Source organism: Olea europaea, chromosome 7 (genome assembly GCF_002742605.1).
Source record: "Olea europaea var. sylvestris chromosome 7, O_europaea_v1, whole genome shotgun sequence".
Classification (NCBI taxonomy): Eukaryota; Viridiplantae; Streptophyta; class Magnoliopsida; order Lamiales; family Oleaceae; genus Olea; species Olea europaea.
In genome coordinates, this window is record NC_036243.1 from 4,398,926 (window position 1) to 4,419,003 (window position 20,078).

Here is a 20,078-nt window from a genome sequence, read left to right on the forward strand (position 1 = left end):
AAGTCTATAGACATCTCTTTCTACTTTCATGCATGAATCTTCTTGTCCCCATATAAAAATAATTGAATGGTGCTTTTCCGAATATCATTTAAGAAATGTGCTTATAACTATAATTTTTAACATTAGTAAAAAGGGCTCATAATCAATTCAAAATATAGCATTTGATGATGTCAAAATCCGGTCTAGGCATTAGTGTGTCTCTGTACTTGTATCAAATAGAGGTTAGTTGAAGAGGTTAGAGGAAAAAAAGAATGTTGGAAACCAAGTAAAACGATTAGCATTTATTTTAGTTTGTAAGGTGGTTGCAATATTGCCTTTCAAGTACAAGGTTTTGTAACATAAATGAAATAAGGAATATCTAGGTACCTGAGATGGAGTGTCCATATGCACCCATGGATAGCCCACAATGAGCGTAGAGCCTCAAACCAGCCTTCCACCCACATGGTTAGCAAGCTCGATAAAAGGACACACAAGACTTTGGACAAGATAGAAACGATAATATATGCATATGATACCATCATTAGTGCACATTCAGTAGTATGGATCACACAGAGCTTATGACAATCCTGTCGAACCACATTTGTGGGAACAGTTTGCTAGGTCTAATACTTAATCCTCCATTTGAATCCATTAATGCCCTCCTAGTGGACCATGCACCCTTTTATGAATATGTCATTACCATACCTATAATGCCCTTGTATGCAGCATGAACTTACCCGAGCGTAGAGCCTCAAACCAGCCTTCCACCCACATGGTTAGCAAGCTCGATAAAAGGACACACAAGACTTTGGACAAGATAGAACGATAATAAATGCATATGATACCATCATTAGTGCACATTCAGTAGTATGGATCACACAGAGCTTATGACAATCCTGTCGAACCACATTTGTGGGAACAGTTTGCTAGGTCTAATACTTAATCCTCCATTTGAATCCATTGATGCCCTCCTAGTGGACCATGCACCCTTTTATGAATATGTCATTACCATACCTATAATGCCCTTGTATGCAGCATGAACTTACCATACTGATAATATGAGGGAGAATTACAGAGGTAGTCCTCCATCTCTGGATAATGTAGCAATGAGGTCTTTGACCTATGTTTCTTGACACTTTGGTCTCAAACTTTTCAATTTTCCAATGAAAAAATAAAATTCTCAATATTCATGCAATACAAGTAGCAGTTACAGAAACTCAAGTAACTATATCCCCAGAAGTTAAAAGGCATTAGATAGGATTTCTTTCTGTGGAGTGAAAAATTGTCTACTAAATTACTACTTGCCTTGAAACAAAGCTTCACTTTTCAATCAAAGAATTGAAAGAAATGAAAGAGGAAAAGTTCATCAGCACTAAAAATTACAAAAAATGACATAAATCTGAAGCCTATACCAAACCTTTTGTCACAAATCAAGCTTCAAGACATAGATAGTTCACGAGTATTTACACGAAGAAACTATCTACTTATGTAGGTTAAACATGTGTGTTTGATGCTTGGAAGCACGGTTTTCATGTCAAAGTGCAGATCCATGGTTGGAACTAATTTGGTGTCATCTTGAATTATTACCTTTTTGATCAATGCGACAAGAGCTTCCCGAGAAGCGATGCCAAACACTTATTCGATGAGTTTTTGTTTTGGTCGAGCAACCGCCCTTTACAACCACGAGCAAAATCACTTCCTTATCTCTAGTGTCTTCGGACCACCAGCTTTGTGGAATCCCATCAACACGCTCGTCCAGTTTATAGAACTCTTCGTGACGTACAGATATCTCAGCAACTTCATCAGGTTTTATCATGCCAGCTGCAGGTGTGACCTAAATCCAAAAGTAGGCTTAATATTTACATAAATGGAACTTGTAAAGTCATAGCTTTAAGTAAGCTTAATATTGACACAAATAAATCTTGCAATGAGGAATCAGAAACTACCTCAAGCCAACGGGGAAAACCAAGTGAACCTCTGGGGCAATAATCAGAGGCTGGTTTGTCCTCCTTTATGGTGAACTGACCTTCACACAAGATTTGGAAAAAGGCCAAGTCTTCTCCACTCTTGTTGGTGATCTTCAAACTGTAATTGTCTTGGTTCTGGAGCACTATTTGGTCTATATTAATAGTTGTTTCTGGCACGAAGCATAGTGCTTCAAGGCAAGCCCTGATTTCGCCATTGGACTTGAGTATTTTTCCAAACTCTTGTCTCCTCACTGATCTGTCAACATGGGCAATGTCCACGTTTAACTTGCAGCGTACAGGTTTATGATCACTTTCAGTCACATCCATGCGAGCCTCGTATCTGTGATATAGTGTAGAGTGAAAGGCATAAATACAAAATTACAGAACAAAAGACAAGAAAAAAAATCATCTCACGCACTGTACTATGGAAGCAACTACAGGGCACTCTACGCTGCATCCTTCTGTTTGAGTTCCCCGATTATCTCGATATAGTACTCTATCGCACCAAGCAGGGATTCGTTTCTTCTCACCCGAATCATAGCCTAATCATAAGCAAGTATTTTGGTATTTAGTACTTTGAATCAATACTTAAATCCAATATTATGTTATGAATGATTTAACATTACCTCCTAAACCTGGTTTTCCTTTTTCAAACTTGTATGTTGGAGGAAATCTGATGAGTGCCTCTCGCATTCCTTGGAAAACTTTACCAGCTTTCATTTCTGCCCTCAGCTGATCTTTCTCTCGAAGCCAATCAAAGCATCGTTGGGAAACAAAATCCCTCGCTTCATCGTAAGTTATGCCAAAAAGTCGATAATTGAAATCACCAGTGAAGATGATCAGATCAGCTTCAGCAAGATCAGGCTTCCCTTCATCAGGTTTAATTGGAACAGCCTATACAAAAAGGACCATCCTTACTCAAATTAAGAAAATGAAACGAAAATGCCTAACTCAGTTACGAATTATAGTATACGTACATTTGTACCACGAAGCATCTGTGAAGAAGACGAGACGCCAGCTGCAATAGAGAGGATCCATGGGAAGCCAGAATAATAAAGCAGCCAGAATAAATATGTGGAGAAGACAAGAGAGCAAGATAAGAACAGGTATGGCAGCATACCAGCAGCACCTTGAAGGAGGTTAGTCGAGCGAGTGAAAGTCATTGTTCGAAATATATGATTAAAATCCGCATTCCTGCGATTAACGGCTTCCAAATGTGCAGCAAAGTGGCAATTTACGAAACACATTATCCGATCATATACTCTCAACCTCAAACCTACACCACCCTACATGCAAATATTATCCGATCATATTGCTGAACCAGCAATTTTTTGATGAAATTTAAGCATTATCAGATGAATGGGACTATAATGGTTATTGCACAACAACATTCTTGGACATTTAGCCGAATAGCACCAAATTCACAATGAACATTTTTATAGTATCTATAATGAAAAGTGCTTTTGTTCAATAATCTTACCTTATTACCAATTGCACGTCCTAAACCACATGCAACTGCTCCAACATCGAGGTCTCCTACGTGTGTTCTAAGAGCCTTTCTCACCCTGGGACACAGGTAATCATCAAACAATCGACAAAACAAAATTTAATTAAGTAGAATCCCGTTAAGTCGAAATATATTGGTAGCTGGAAAAATAAAATTTTCTAGACTCTGAGAGATTTATATCATATGGTATGATTTGCTACCAAAAAATAATTGGAAATAGATACTTCCAATAAAAACCTTACCAGATAGCTATGAGTAAGGCAGCAAGTTGCCTGGACCCTGTGCGCTCAAAAGTCGACCCTTCATCCAAAGCCTTGCCAATATGGTCCTGCCACCATTGCCCGACAGAACTTCCTTCAAGTCCTACCTACAATGGATTGCAACAGCTTTAAGAAAGCACGATAAACGAATAATAGAAAATAATCAGCATCCCAAGATTTACGTATGAAATATGTATAGGAAGTCTATTGACAGCTTACAGTTTCTTTTGCTGCAGACATTGCAAGGAAGCCTGCACCCATTTCCACTTCTTGTAACCCAACAACAACAATGTCAACATCTTTTACAGCAGAACCTAACCATGACATAAGAGCATCATGAGTGGCTCTTCCTTGACCAACATTCCATGTGCCTACTAAAATTTTGATGTTCTTAAATCTCATGTACGTGTCTTTTTTCTCGGCTAATGCAGGACCTAAAATGCTATCAATAGGTCCGGGAGAAGAGATATTCCAACCACGTATACCGCCATGAGATGCCAAGCTGAAAATGTAACCATTTCCAATTACTAATTTTATAACAGGGCCATTGTGAGCAACCCAACCGGCAATTAAATTTCCTTCGATATCCAAGACTTGAACCATGCCACTTGCATAGCCAACCCATATTCTCGACCCATGAGTGCAAAAACATAGAACGCTATTGGAAAGACGATTCATTTCTTGCAAGCGATTTCCGTTTCCATCCCATTGGACTAAAAGTCCATTTGAGCATCCACACCAAATCATTCCATCTTCAGCAAGCACTATTGCTTCTGTTCTTTTAGTATCTTCAACGAAAGCCCCCGCGCCCCTTGTTGCAACTCGACGGACAGCATCTGCAGCACCCATTATAGCATTTCGTGACCGCTGCAGAAAACTACTTTGGGATTTCTCCTTTTTGGATTTGGCAACAAACTTAACATTCATCTCATCGTCAACTGCTTGTTCTTGAACTGATGACATGTCAACACGGTTCTCTATCTGTCCATCCATATTAAATACTTTCAGAAGTTCCCTTGTACGAGCATCCCTGCATTTTCTCAACCATTAAGATTGTAATCCAGTATTTTAATTTTCACCAACCAAGTAAATAGGAAGAAAATAAGGTTTAAGCATAATTGTTGAAGTATATCAGTGAGTGGAGACTACTTGAAGCGACAAACGTACCATAATGAGAAGGATAAAGATCCAGCTGCCCAGATTTTGGCTCTGACATTATCAGACAAGAGACACTTAACATCCGAAGATGAAATATTACAAACACCATTAACAGTAACTTGGCTTCTGAGATCAATGGATGACCGCTCCACCAATAAAGCAGCCATGCGTCTTTCCTCTGCTGATAGCGATAGAGATTTTTCAATAGATTCCCACGGCCAGACCTTTATAAATCCACCCTCAGAACCTGTCCATAGATCACCTGGATCCAGGCCATAAAATTGCAGATGACGACAGTATAGTTAAATCATTCGGAAGATGTTAGTAAACATGAATAAAAATAAGAATTATGCTGCTTTGCCAAATGAATGGTGACAGAAGCAGTGGCGGAAAATGATATGATAGAGAAGATGACTTTATTTTAAAGAGTCCAATGATAGAATTCATATGGCATTATGTCAATGATTCTGGCACTGTATCATGATTGGCAAAATAACGCAGCAACATTTTCATTGTGTATGCCGAGGTGAAAAGGAGTTACCATAAGAAGAAACTGCCAAGGAAAGTACTGGACCTCGATGTGCCTGCCAAGAGAGGCCTTCCTTGAAAGGAGCATCGATCGAATAATTTTGGTCCATTTTCCAGGACCTTATCTTACCATCCTTGTGACCGCTCCAAATTAACTTACTCCCGAGATCAACCTTCATACATATAGTTGGTGATGTATTGACTGCTTCGTGAAATGGAGCAGCATCCTCGTCCCCTCTTCGAGCCCTTCCCCCTATCCCAGTCCCAGGTAAGTATGCATCTGATAAATTCCACACTCTAACTCCGGATTCTTGTCCTGCCCACAATTGAGTTTCAGTACAAACTATCGTCCTCAAAAACTTTCCACCCTGCAAAAGGTTAAGGGATTCTATTTCATTTCCTAAAGACAGTAATCGACATTCAATAATGTAAGAATATTCAAAAACTTTAGAATATTGAATAGAAACACATGCAGGAAACAAAATTCTCTGCAGTTCATCGCATTGAAATCTCAGTTATTCGACATAAAATCATGCACACATGGAGTGGCGGAGCCTGTTCATATGCACCAAGCCATTTGATTTTATTTATGCTACCTGTGTTTCTCTTAGAGGGTGAGGCCTAAGCTCAAGACAGGACGGCCGCGCAGGGTGCACCGCCGCCCTGATGGGCACCTTAAACATCCCAACTCCACCACCAGCCGCCATAAACTCCGGCAATGGCAGCTGGGGAAGATCACGAGATTCATCCAATGCACCACCATCTCCCAATCCCAAATCATTAATTTTCTGGCTCAAATTAAGGTGGTAATCCTCGTGGTGATCGCTCATCGATCCGCTTGCAATTCCCATTCTGCAGCTGCCGCAACCACCACCACTGGCGGTGGTGTTAATGCTGGTAGTAGTAGAATATGGATAAAAATCTTCTTCATCAGAAGAATAATCATTGCTGGGTTGGCTGCTCAAAATTTCAGTTTCATCAAGGCTGTGTTTGCGTATCTGGTGGCGCTTATAGCTGGTGCTTGATTCGGTTCTCAACTGCTGGCTGTATGAATACGCTTTCTTATGCGGTGGCGCGTCAGTTAGACCTGCAAGAACTGTCCTGTCATCTTCTTCCAAATGTTCATCCATCGTTTAGGATTATGAATACAATTACATGTTTATTTTCTTGATATTAAGGGAAAGTGAGATTGAAGAAATTGAGAGAGAAAAAGTCAAAAATATATGAATGAGAAACTAATAGAGAGGGAGCGTTAGAGCAAAGAGAGGGAAGTTGTTGGAGAGGCGAAAGATGCTGGCAGTTTACGGACAAGAATGTTCAAATTTTCCTAGGTAATCATATGATGTTTCACTTTTTTTGAGGAAAGAATTACTTATAAGTAAACAAGTGACCTCTTGTGACCACTGATGAGCTTTAACACTGGCGGACCCAATTTAGGATTATGTTTTCATAATACATTTTTTAGGGAAAAAGTAGGATTAGAATAGTCATGAAGCATTGAGGTCATTAAACTTGAAAATTAGCCCTTGTTTGAGCGATATTATTTTCATAAAAATACATTTTCGAATATTCTATTGATGAAAATGTGGTTTAAAAATAATAAAATAATAAAAAAATTAAATTTGCGTGTAATAATATTTCATTGAAGAATGTATAATTAAAATAATGTCCAATCACCGTTTCAGAATGTATTTTTTCCAAGTAAAGTGGTTCAAACAGGTTCCTAATATTTTATTTCCTAATTTATTTAATTATGTGAATTTGCATGTGTAAGGACCATCACGTTAAAATCGCACGTTATTTATTATTGGAGGTTAAGTAATTTGACAACTTTCAATTTTAAATCTTATGAAAGTCACATGCAATTTTAAGATTCACATTGATGATTTCTAACCTGTGACGTCTCAAATTCATATATTTAGGATAAGGAATAAAACCTCAATCCAAAACCAAACTAAATAAAAGCTATCAGAGCCTGACCCTAATTTTTCAAAATTAATTTTGTGAACTTTTTTTTTAACACTTTTTCATTAAGTGTTTATCAACAATTGACATTCCATTCGATAGACTTTCAACTGCCAAACTTTGCAACTTTACTTTTTTCAGATAAAGAGTAATGCTATTCATAATTAATTGTGATCATTACACAGTGCTTCCGTTTGGCCCCCATTAAATTTCATTACATTCCATTTTTCTCTTTCCTATTTTCAACCACGGAATCTTCCATAAAATAATATTACATGCAAATCGAAAACTTTTCTTTGTTTTTCAACAACTCATTTTTCAAAAAAAAATTATTCCATCCATTTCCATTTTCAGAAAATGGAGGCCAAACGGGAGCGGTAAGTCTTTTAATCAAGTATATAAAAGATGTCATTCAATACAAGTTACATACACGTTAATCTTCGAAACATCAAGTAATATAATAATCACTAGGTAAGAATAGATCAATAATCAAGACAATGAATAATGTAATAATGTTGGATCATATAGTAATCGAAAAGAATATGTTCCCCACGAAGTATAATTGTGCGCGGACGTGCAGAATGTGAATATTGACTTGCCATCTTAGGCTAAGTCTTGATGTGAATTATCACATCAAGGACTTGCTGACGAACCTTTTCCATCTCCCCAGCTTCTCTCGTCCCTGCAATACAATTACGACAACTCTTACCAGATTCTACAATGTACCTATAACAATTTTACACCCCCGCCACAAAATACAAGTTGGGGACGGGGACGGGGACGACAAGTAGTAGGACAAGAAACATCACACAAGAACACACGGAATCAAAAGTTTAACCAATTCATATAAACATTTTCCAAAGTCTTCAAGTAACCACGAACATCTAGTTTGTCAAGAAATCAGCAACTAAACCAGACATATATATAGTTTTGCATGTCAAAGCCATACAAATATTATATTCGTGTCTTAGAATCACCAATTTCTCTTAACCATCTAAGATATCACTCCCTAAGAGATCTTTGTCTAGTCAAAATGCAGAGCTATGCACGTGATTGATTACATTTTATGCGTGTGCAGCTCCTCGGGACTTCAGCACGATTTCTTATATCAGTATGTCATGGACACAAGATAAGATATTGAAATTTATACGAGGTCTCATTAATTCTTATAAATCTTTGCCGGGCAGCAAAGAATGAGCTATATGAAAATTGGGATTGATGGATTGCCCATTATCTAGAAGGTCACTAAGTGAGAAACATGCCACCCTACAATTCATAGTCGAGTATTTGAAACAAAAACCAACATGCTTTTAACCTATATAATTTATTTTCTTCACACCTTAGTCAAACTAATCAAACCCAAAGACTAAGAAGCCAATAAAAGCAAAATGAGTCTACTACAGAAACAGATATTCCCATAAAAAATGAGGAAAATGATCTACCATATCATACTATGCGAATTGGAGCATTAAATAGAAATATAGTAGGGAAAGAAACCAACTTCATAATCAAATTTAAAGGTGAGAACAGGACCATTCTATACCTACTAGAGTAAGGTCTCAATCTGAAGCACAAAATTTTTAGCAGCTCTTTTTGGAGAGAGAACAAGCTGAAGCTCAAGAACACAAAAATAGTGCAGCAGTATGAAAGCTAAAGAGAAGATATAAGGCAAATCTAATAGGGTCGGAGAAAGCTAAAAAGAAGAATGTGAGGACAGAATTGCAAAAGGAACAGACAGTAACCAACCCAGTGGAGAAAAACTGCTAATTCTGATATAAAATTAAGAAGCTCCAGAAATGACGGAGTCACCATGCCGTTAGTTGGAGAAATTGCACTCATTTTCTCGTTTGTGCATAACAGACAAGAACAACACATGCCCACCCACAAATATATAGTGGTTACACATAAGAATATTATACTTGTAACAATCCTTTAACGTTATAAGAGAACTATCATGAATAAGTTTTTTGGCTACCAAAATCAGAATTAAAAATACATGATGTTAAAATTCAGTTACCCAAGAGATAAACATGCATATATAATTGATTTTTCAATAGATATGCCACCTACCCTACGAGGTGCAATAGCCATGTGATTTTCCACAATAGATATTGCTCTAAACCCAACAGGATGCAGCACTTCTTCATAGCTATGAATAGTTAAAATAGTTAGTAGTGCAGCAACTTAAACTGAAAGTCAGATGAGAATTTCCTAAAAAATATTTGATAAATATTAAATGAACATGAAGGCTTATAAAGGTAACAATTACTCGGAAACTGATACTCTATATGGAGGCCCACCCTCGTGATTATCAATCTGCAAACAACAATGTATATTAAAAAAAAAAAAAAAAAAAAAAAAAAAAAAAAAAAAACAAGGAACTAATTAGACCATTATTTTTTACACTAGATGATAAATGTGTTTTACAAAACATGGATATTTATTGGCAAAAATGTAGGAATATGGCTTAATTCTATATAAATTATGTTTTACATGACAAAATTGATGGATGTGGTGGAATTTAGGAAAAACAAATGAAAAGCACTCGAATTGAAGAAAATTAAAGTTCGAGGACAAAAGTGCACATAGCGGAAAGATGACATGGAAGAACAAACGAAAATATGAAAGAGTCAAAAACCAATTGAGCAAAGGAATGAAGAGTTGGAAGAAGAAGCGAGAAAAGATACCAAGAAACGAGAAAACGGAATTTAGGAACTAAAACACAACTTTTGAATTTTCATTTACACTAGGCGGTCGCATAATGTAATATACCATGCAGTCGCATGGTCAGATTCAGTGAATACAAGGGTTGAATTTCATTGAGCTATGCTATAGCATGAGTTTGTGCTATGCTATAGCATAGTACATTTTCGACGGAAAAATTCTAGTTTCCTTATATGACCCCAATTCTAATGAAAACATGATTTGGACGTCCTTTAAATACCTAAGGTCGTCCATAAGTATTTTACCACGCATTATAACACATTAAAAAATTTAGAAGGGGAGGAGGCAAGAAACACGAAAATCGATTCCAAAATTCGAAGATTCAATTGGGTGATGTCGATTCTTCATTATTTCTTTTGTTTTCTTCTTCATGACATGCTACGCTAGATTATTTTGTGCTAGGAGAATGATCAGTCATGTAATATGCAATCGCATAGACTTATCCAATATGCGATCACAAATGAGTGAAACATATAATTCCAGCACCCTAGAAGTTTGTTCTATGCGACCGCATGATATTACTCTATGATACGGTTGCATAGAATAATAAAAAAATAAAAAATCAATAGATTTTAAAACCAACACACACAAGAACACACGACACTTATCAAACTCCCTAGCACGCACGGCACTCCCACAGCACAAGGCTACTCACCTCCCTCTTCCACTTCAATCTCCCCAAATCATCACTCAACTCACTCAATCTATCATTAAGCTTTACATTTAATTGTTCAAAAACCCACAATCTAAGCAAGCGGACTTAAAGGTATGTCATCTCTTCTATTGTTTTTCTTTCCAAAATAAGGTAACTTCAATGTAATCCATACATTGTGTGTATGAGATGGAGTAAAGGAATTAAGTAGAGGATGGAGTTTGTGATTGTTTTTTGAATTGGGAAGATTGAGGTAAGAATAAAACCCAAGTCCTTGCAAGGTTTAGAAAACAATAACATGACCACAAGATGTTTAACAAAATGCCAGCGTGGAATTAAGTCTAGTTCGGGCTCAACTTGAAATTGGGTGGATATATATCAATTTGGGGTTGCATTTAGCACAAAAAGTCATCAAAATTGGATACATAAACACCTACACCCAATTTGGCACACACAGGCACGACATGGTTAGGCACAAGTCACCTCACATCCCTCGCTTCGTCCCTCAGTTTTCTAACCGAAACGAAGTACATTTGACCTCAAATTTGAATGTGTAAGAACAATATGAACTCTTTTATTTGCTCAAAGATCGCTCGGGGATATTTCGATTTGTCTCGACGTTACCCAGAGGTGAAATTCCTTGGTTAATATCGGGTTAGGGAGCCACACTTTGATTTTTTAGATAATAACCCTACTTCACTACACATTTCATCGAGCACAGCGTCATTACCTCAACTTTTGCTTTGTTGGTTTTTTTACTCGAATTCATTAACTGTTAGCATTATATATGCCTACGTTTTGAAATAAGTTTGGGGGATTTGGATACTCATACTGTTATCTTACCTTCAAGTGACATAACATTCGTTTTTGTATCACAAATGGACTAATTCTTTCATTTTTCATGATTGTAGGATGTCTTCTAAGCGAATTGCTGAACGAAAGGAGAAAGTCCCATCCACTTCTAGCACCATTCGTACTCGGGGCACCTGAAAGGGGTAAAGAGCGATTTTTGAATCAAGACACCACATCCAAATACTCCTATATAGTTAGCCATTGGGCATTACTCGCAGAGAGGCCAATGAAACTCAAAGATTTTTCGAGATTTGAGTTGGTGACACTAGTTCAAAACTGTAGATGGGACAAGGTAGTAGCGAAACCACACCCAGTATATGAGGTAATAGTTCTAGAATTTATGCGAATTTCAACAGCGAGATAGATATCCTAGGGTCAGTGCATCAATATCAAACATGGGTAAAGATAAGTGGATTATGTTTTCACTGAGGTAATACATGAATACTATCAACTAATTTGGGATAATGTTGTCCCAATTCCCGGTGACTCCCCTTGGAATGAGGTAGGGGAGGTGTTGCTTGGGAGAGAATGCTTGGCCACTGCAGACTGATGAGCAGCATCAAATTGAGCTTACATCTTCCATAGCTATCTTGTGGTGGTTTATCTGCCACAACATTGAGCCAACCTCATATCGGACCACATTCAACGCTCCTAAAGCCAAATTCATCTACCACTTGGTGAGGGGGTCAAAAGATTGACTTAGCCACCTTCATTAATGAACAGATTCACTCTCAGGGTGTTTGGAGAGACCATTACCGTTCTCTAATATTTTTGAGCCTGATCAGTAGGATTTGTAAGAGCTCAGGCATCACTGTCCCATTTGGGGAACTTCCCAAGAGACCATTCGATATCTACAATAGACTATCCGATAAATCATTTGATAACTGTCTTATTATCACTGAGTACCCGAGGTAGTCTCTCTTCCTCCATCATGTCAAGGTAAATAAAATCAAATTAAAACTCAATCTCTGACAACGGAGCCAAAAAATTGAAGGAAAGTATGCACGAAATTGAAGATAACATTAGCGACTGAAAGTAAAGGAAAAATACACACAAGGGCTACCAGTATTTGAAAAAGAGAAAAGGTGCACATGCAGAAGCCAGCTTAAAAATAGAAAAAAAAAGGAAGAAAATGACAACACAAAATCATGGATACTACACACATTATGTCAATTTTTGGTGGTGTCGTTTCACTTTTACGTGTTTAATTTCGATATTATGAGGAACTTAATAATTTTTGTGCTAGAATTATGATGAATCTTGTATCATTAATCTTTACTTTTTGATTTTATTTATTTTCTACATTTAAAACACGTTTTCAATTCTTGAATGATTGACAATGACTTAATTTTCTCTACAATTATATGCACAATAATTGTATAAGTTTTGAAGCTTGTTTTACCATCGAAAGATAGAAAATAAGTTAGATAGTGTCAATTGTCGTAGAATCTGATAGGGGATAGAAATATACAGCTATACTTTACGTGATGTTTAAGTATTCATAAATTTTTAATGCATTTTTAAATATTCGCATCTATCATAGAAATATAGCCCGGTATCATGTAAGAATAGGTTTAACATTACTCAAGAGTAATAAAAAAAGGTTGTTTACAAAAATATCTTTCGAATTGAAACCACCGCAAATGTATAGTTCGTTAGCAAGTAATAAAGTGGATGAATATCCAAATATCGTCCCACAGAGATTGATTTGGTTCGATTTTAGATATCGCAACCTTAATCGAAACAAATAATAAGATATGTTTGTTGTGATGAAATTATAACTAAAATAAGCTGCATATGCAATTATGAATGAATTAACTAAATTAAATGCAAATTATGTTAAATGAAGTTGTTGATTCTAATGAATGATAAATGAACTAGGATGTCGAATTTCCATGTAATAATCCTTTTTAACCTAAATTCTACACTTTGACAACACAATTGAATTTTGATGAATCACTGTTTTTATTTTATTCAACAATCTCTTTCGAGTAATGTCAAACATATTTTCATACAAGATCCGACTATATTTCTATGAAGGATGCAAGCATACAAAAATGCATGAATTTTTATGAACACTTCAAGATTCACATAAGGCATAGCGGTATATCTCTACCCCTATCGTACCATATGATGATTTATATCTTGTCGAACCTATTTCCCTTCTTTTGAATGCATAAAATAAGACATCACATTCACGCAACTACCGTGCAATAATTGTAGAGAAAAAAAAATTCATATAAACCATTCAATATCCAAAAATTTGTTTTCAATGTCAAATAAGTAAAACTAAAGATTCAAAACTCATATTATACGATTTATCGTTCTCCTAACAAAAGTAATCTAGCCTACAATGTTAAGAAGAACAAAACAAAAGAAACATTGGAGAATCAACATCATCCAATTAAATCTTGGATTAAATATTCGAGTACTGGAATCAATATTCGTGTTTCTTACCTCTTATCTCTTCCCAAAATCTCTTTGAATGTGTAATAATGCATGATAAACTACTTATTGACGTCTCTAGGTCGACATCCCAAATCATGTTTACATAAGAGTTGGAGTCACTAGGCACCCAATACAGAACAAATCTTGCAGATTCTAGTCAATGCTATAACTGTAATATCTACATATTGAAACTTTAAAGCACATAAATGTATTAGCTTATGATACCAACTTGGATTAGCGGAGCCTTCATTTTCTACATGTATGGTGCTTTAAATAAATTTAAATCTTTCAAGAACATGGATTCAAGTTGTGATGCTTCGACTCAGGTACGGATACGTATCTAAGTGTTGAATCTTTTATCTCTAAAATATAGAATAAAAGGATATGGCTAGAAAGAGTTCAAATTTCGAACACGGGTACGTTGATATGGCTTTCAAACTTCAATTAATTTTACTAACCCATGATGCCAATTGTTCACAACAAAAGAAATGACTATTGAGGATTTAGTTTTCAATTATGAAAAGCTAATTACTAAATGTTATATAAAATAGAAAATGAGGGGCTTGATTGCAATTTTGGACTTAGCGGAATACTAAGTAGCGCCATATGGAACTATTTTTTATTTTATACAAAGAAATCCCTAAATCATCGATACAGAGAGGAAAAGAAAGAAAAAAAATGGGAAAGAAAGAAGAAAAAGAGAAAGGAGAAAACCTAGCGCCGCCACCTTCCTCCACCCTCTTGGAAGCAACACTAGGTTTATAGAGCAAAAACAGGGAAGGGGAAAAAAAATAATAAATAAATAAATAAAGAGAAAGAAGCAAAAATGGCGAAGGTCCAATTGAAACTTGGAGGATCTGAAACATATGCCATACCCATTCCTATATCGTGTCTTATCAACACGAATACTTCATCCATTTTGAAGAGTCCGAGCATCAAAGGACTCAAAAATGAGAATTTGAAAGAAAAGAAAAGTCTTTCAATATCATGTCTAGAGTTTTCTCGTGTAATAGCATAGCAAAAATAGTAAATAGGAACATATGAAAAGTAAAAAAATACAGAAAATATACTAAGATCTTTTGGCTAACCGGATATATTAGTGTTATAAGCTCCCCATCTGGTTTTAGCAATTCTCGAATTTTGCAAGCCCAGACTGCTCTCAAATCTGGTTCAATGGCACAAAAGAACCTGAAGATCACATCACAACCTTATCAAGACAAATGGGGCCTTCAAGTAGGATAATTTAACTCACCCCAACTCACACTTACGTGTAGTCAAAAATGAGATCAAACAACTCAGCTGGTTGCCAAGTGAAAAAATCTGTCTTTAAGAATGTGAAATGGTCTGAATTTGGAGACCGCGAAGACAACTGCCTTGACATACAAGTAAAATTTCAAAAGAACTTTATAACGAAAAAAAAAATGCATAATATCAACATAGCAGGTAGGAAGTATTTAAGTCTATAGAACCTAATGCCTGCTCAACATAAGTTCCAAACATCTTGTTATAGACCAATGCGATTACTGCACTATGGCAGTTATCAAGTGTACCTTTCTATTATATGAACCAGATATCAGTATTCACATTATCAAAACAACAAAATTCATTCAACATATGTAACGTCTCAAAATTTTATAGTATAGAATTATTTAACGGTAAGGATTTTGACCTAATCATATTGATAATATTGAAATGTCGAGAGACTATAGTTAAATAGTATTAAACTCAAATTTATTTTGCCCAAATAATTAAATTTTGACAGAGCGAGCATATTTATATTGATATTGGACTCATTGTGTAGGTTGTAATTAATTAGAAGTCTTTGATTCAAGAAAAAGTTGTTTTGGATAAAATCAGATCAGATTAAATCCGATTAAAAGAATATAATGTTAAATGAAATTTTAAAAGAATTTGAAATATAATCTAAAACCCGTTTTCCTCCTTTTTAGCCTAGCCATATGTGTTGATAATTATTCATTTGATTAGGATAAATGTTAATTGAAATTTGATTTTGACTTTTAAAAAAAAAAAAATTCTCTTTTTGTGATTTGGATAGAGTTTAATCGTAATCTTAATTTGATAAAGATTAATAATAATCATAATTCTATTATTTGAAACCAATTCTTATCCAAATTTCTTGTATTATACAATTTTTCAATTCTAGTTGTATAAAAACTCAATTGAGCATTTCAACTATAAATACTACAAGAATTCCCATTATTTCACCATAAAAAATAAAGAGAGACATGATAAAGAGAGGACAGAAAAAAGTATAGAAAAATAATAGGAGATTTTTTTTTACATGCAAGATTTTATTTGTTTCAACCTTTCAATAACGAGGTAAGATAATTTTGTACAAGTGGTTTGTTTTCATATACTATTATATTTAATTAAATATGCATGAATTACCAGTGAACTTTCGGGCTTTTTAGAAAAAGAGATGAAATCCTATGGAAATTTAAGATAACCTAAGATGAGTATAATGCTTGGTCACTGATATACTCCATAATAAAAGAGTGGTATGAAGATTTTATTGTTATAAGATTGTTTATGAAAATTGCACGTATTTTATTAGGTATTCTACAATAATTTTACAGGTTAATACGGGTCGTCGGATCTGTGGCAGGATAGTGATGCGAGTTACGAAGTAGATCAGAAAAAAAGGAAAAATAAACATTAAATTTTTCAGTCTTGAAATTTATTAGTTAGTTTAATGTGTTTTAATACATGTTATTTGATTAGTTAGTTGATTATATTTATTTTTAAAGATACAATTTACATGATTTAATTTAAGTTATGAATGCTCCAGTTATAATTTTTTTTAACTAAAGAATTTTATTTTATCGTTTCGCCTTTAATACAAAGAAAAGTAAGTTTTTGGTAACACTAAGGTTTATGAAAATATAGCGTGTTACAACATATCAAGGTACTAGCATCCTTATATGCTACCTAATTACAATTAGATGCAAGCTTTGCCTGAATCAGATATGTTTAACTGAGGAAAGACAGTCAAGGACTAAAAGACCTGTTCTTAGTGAATAAAGAAATAGGAGGTGTCACAAATTTACATGCAATTTTAAAGTATACAAGCATTTCCAGTATATCTTAAAATAAGGTTGTGTAACAATTGTCAAAAAGCAAAATTACTGAGATATACGAGTATATTATAAAAAATTTATTAGAAGAAGCCGTGGGTATGCTTCCAATTATGAAAATTAAATGCAACAAAAAGTTACTAGCGCATAAACACAACATTGACATCAAAACGTGGCATGAGAAAATTTGCTTGCTTTACAAACTTGAAGTACCCAAGCCTTTCAAAGAAAATAACTGGAAATATTTCAGCTAAATTTGGTCCTTACACGGTTGAGTTGTTAGGCATGTAAAATTCAAGAGATCTTAGACACAGCTTGGAATATATCATTCTTCGAAAATCATTTTTTTAACTGATTAGATAGACAATCACGTGCTAAATAGAACTATTACTAATCAAGAACTTGCAGTTGTCTTTTAAGTTTGTAACGCAAAACTATCTATCCTCTCATTATTCCTCTTTAAAAAAAACTTTGAGCTTTGAAAGAAAAAATTGATGTCAATCGCTAAAACTGGCTCTTACCTCTTTGGCTTTCTGTATGGCATTATCCGATATGTCCACACCTACAACATAGCGTTCAGGGCATGCAACTGCCATCACATCATAGCCCTGTACATTTCATGATTTCATTTCCCAAGCCAAATATAAAGAAGAAATGGAGACAAAAATTGCATTTTCATTATGGTCTTACATAATAAAATATGAAAGAAAATAAAAAGTTCCAAAACAAGATGGAGGAAAATTACAGTCACAAGCAATATCAATGAAGTAATAACAACAATTAAATACATTATTTTCACCAGAAGGAACTTCTATTTGTGGTATCCTATATCAGACTGTCAATGTACCATTGACCATATGGGACTTGAGGTGACAATTTCCATGTGACAGTGAGTTGGTAAAAGAGTTAAACAATGGAACATCATTTGCAGCTACGGAAATCAAATGAAACATTGTTTTTTTGTATCTCCATGTAATAGGTTTGCTAGAAATCTCGTAGTACAAAAGAAACTTTTTGCCACAAGCAAGTGAACATCTATCAGCTAAAAAATATGACGTCGAGTTCTTAACTTGACTACGACTTCATTCATTTATCCAACTTTTCAAGATAATGAGCCTTCGTGTGTTCTTTTCCTGGCTGGATAGAAAATACAATTGTACAGTTCAGCTAGAGAACAACTTTGCAATCTTTACTCTAATTATTTTTTAAAGCCAACTGAACAAAGAATGGGAATTTTCTCAAGCTAGAAGTTTGTATAGAGATGTAATCACTATTATCTTATTAAACAGAATTTACTTTTCCTCCATCTTCTATAAATCAAGCTCTAGGCATGGCTTCTCCTGATTCCGAAGTAGAAGAAAATCATTATTGCAGAAAGCTTTGTAAACACTGGAGCAAGGTACATAGGCTAAGGTACATAATACAACTCTCTGAATAGAATATCTGCTCTTGCAAACCATTTTTGTAAACCTAACTCATTGAACACTTGTACTATTGCCCCCAAAAATGTAAAACAAGTAAATCGCAGGGTGTAACACGTGAATGAACAGCTAAATTTGGAGTCATCATTTCTCCGTCAAATCTCACTCTCAGCGAAAAACCAAAAAAAAAAATGCCGATAATAACCCAAGAAAATAAAAATGGTAAAAAAAGGATTAAAAAATAAAAATCCATATACGCATGTCGAATTTACATTATAATTCTGCAAGGGCATAAGGTAATACAGTAAATGCTTACACTGCCACAACCAGGAACGAGAGCCCTGCCCTTCGGAAGGGAACTGGTGTTGCAAAGATGCACGAGAACTGGGGTGGGCTGCCCCAAATCCCAAGGCGTCAATCCTTGTTCCCAACATTTGTCCCAACCCTCTGCATAAACAAATTCAATTTTGTTACAAAAATGAACAAGAAAAAAAAATTCCATTTTAATTACTTTCACTACTCACCAGTGGAGTCTGAGCGCAAGACTCTTCGCAATTTGTCAACCCTGCGAGCATTAGAGTCTGATTTTGTTGTTAATTTGTTGGGTGTTCGGATCATATTTTTCAGGGGTGTTCGAGGACAATAAGATTGGGGGGTACGAAGCACAAGTGCGTGGGAAAAGAGATGGATGAAAGATCGCATTGGATTGGTAATATGGAATGACGGAATACAAACTAATGAATTCTATTTCACGGCAGAAATTGGAAAATGATTTTTTTAAATACTAATTTTTTTTTTTAAAGAATGTGTGATTAAAAAAAAATATTAATTTACATATAAAATATTTTATTGTATGAATGTATAATTGTAAATGTGTATGAAAATAAAGAATTTTAATTTAATATATTCTTACATTAATAGTTTGAATGTGAATAGTTCATATTTATTGATAACAAGACACATTAAATAGGGCAAACTAGAAAATTAAAAAATCATATTCAAAATGTTTGTATAAAAGTTTCTAACATATAAATTTTTTAATATAAAATTAAAATATGTCTCTCATTCACCCGCAAGATCTTGGAGGACTTCACAATAAAAATCTTTTGGTATGTATTTTTTATCTTTTCATCTTTTATATACATCCACAAGACCTCGGGAGACTTACACAAAAAGGGTTTTTTCCATTCTGTGAACCCAAAGTTATCATTAAAAAATTAATGTTTTCCCTTCCACCAGCTATATTTGTTCTTTCTCTCTCTCTCTCTCTCTCTTTTTCCTCTAACATTGTAACAGAGCTTATATAGTGAACGTTCAAAGCAAAAATTGGTTGTCAAAGGATTCACATAAAGTAAGGGGTTGAACATCGCTCAATTTGATGGGGAACATGAGCATGGACGTAAAATAACTTTTTTGCATGGTGAACTTGGAGAATTTTTTTTACTTGTTAGCTCGAAAGTTTAGCCAAAAAGGGGGGAGAGAAAGAGAGAGAGAGAATCCAATTCTATTCGTCTTTTACATA

General features: G+C 35.0%; 2 protein-coding genes across 6 annotated transcripts; both read right to left on the bottom strand.

Annotated features, from left to right (window-relative positions):
* Positions 1-1,297: 1,297 nt before the first annotated feature.
* On the bottom strand, positions 1,298-6,679 carry LOC111396729 (type I inositol polyphosphate 5-phosphatase 12-like). 2 transcript variants are annotated; one of them, XM_023023212.1, is made up of 12 exons: positions 5,996-6,679; positions 5,413-5,767; positions 4,881-5,133; positions 3,933-4,743; positions 3,696-3,820; positions 3,427-3,511; positions 3,067-3,232; positions 2,924-2,964; positions 2,573-2,840; positions 2,365-2,488; positions 1,926-2,286; positions 1,298-1,813 (listed from the first exon to the last, which is right to left on the bottom strand). In XM_023023212.1, the coding sequence occupies exons 1-12, from the start codon at positions 6,527-6,529 to the stop codon at positions 1,550-1,552; spliced, it is 3,387 nt and encodes a 1,128-aa protein (XP_022878980.1). In that variant the 5' UTR covers positions 6,530-6,679; the 3' UTR covers positions 1,298-1,549. The 2 variants fall into 2 exon arrangements, with proteins under 2 accessions (XP_022878980.1, XP_022878979.1); XM_023023211.1 differs by having other exon boundaries at positions 2,924-3,232.
* A 1,080-nt stretch (positions 6,680-7,759) lies between these two features.
* Positions 7,760-19,296, bottom strand: LOC111396730 (probable thiol methyltransferase 2). 4 transcript variants are annotated; one of them, XM_023023213.1, is made up of 8 exons: positions 19,081-19,295; positions 18,873-19,003; positions 17,657-17,743; positions 15,309-15,409; positions 15,129-15,228; positions 9,634-9,680; positions 9,435-9,513; positions 7,760-8,046 (listed from the first exon to the last, which is right to left on the bottom strand). In XM_023023213.1, the coding sequence occupies exons 1-8, from the start codon at positions 19,256-19,258 to the stop codon at positions 7,993-7,995; spliced, it is 777 nt and encodes a 258-aa protein (XP_022878981.1). In that variant the 5' UTR covers positions 19,259-19,295; the 3' UTR covers positions 7,760-7,992. The 4 variants fall into 4 exon arrangements, with proteins under 4 accessions (XP_022878981.1, XP_022878982.1, XP_022878984.1 ...); XM_023023214.1 differs by lacking the exon at positions 9,634-9,680 and having other exon boundaries at positions 15,129-15,205; positions 19,081-19,296; XM_023023216.1 differs by lacking the exons at positions 9,435-9,513; positions 9,634-9,680 and having other exon boundaries at positions 15,129-15,205.
* Positions 19,297-20,078: the final 782 nt, after the last annotated feature.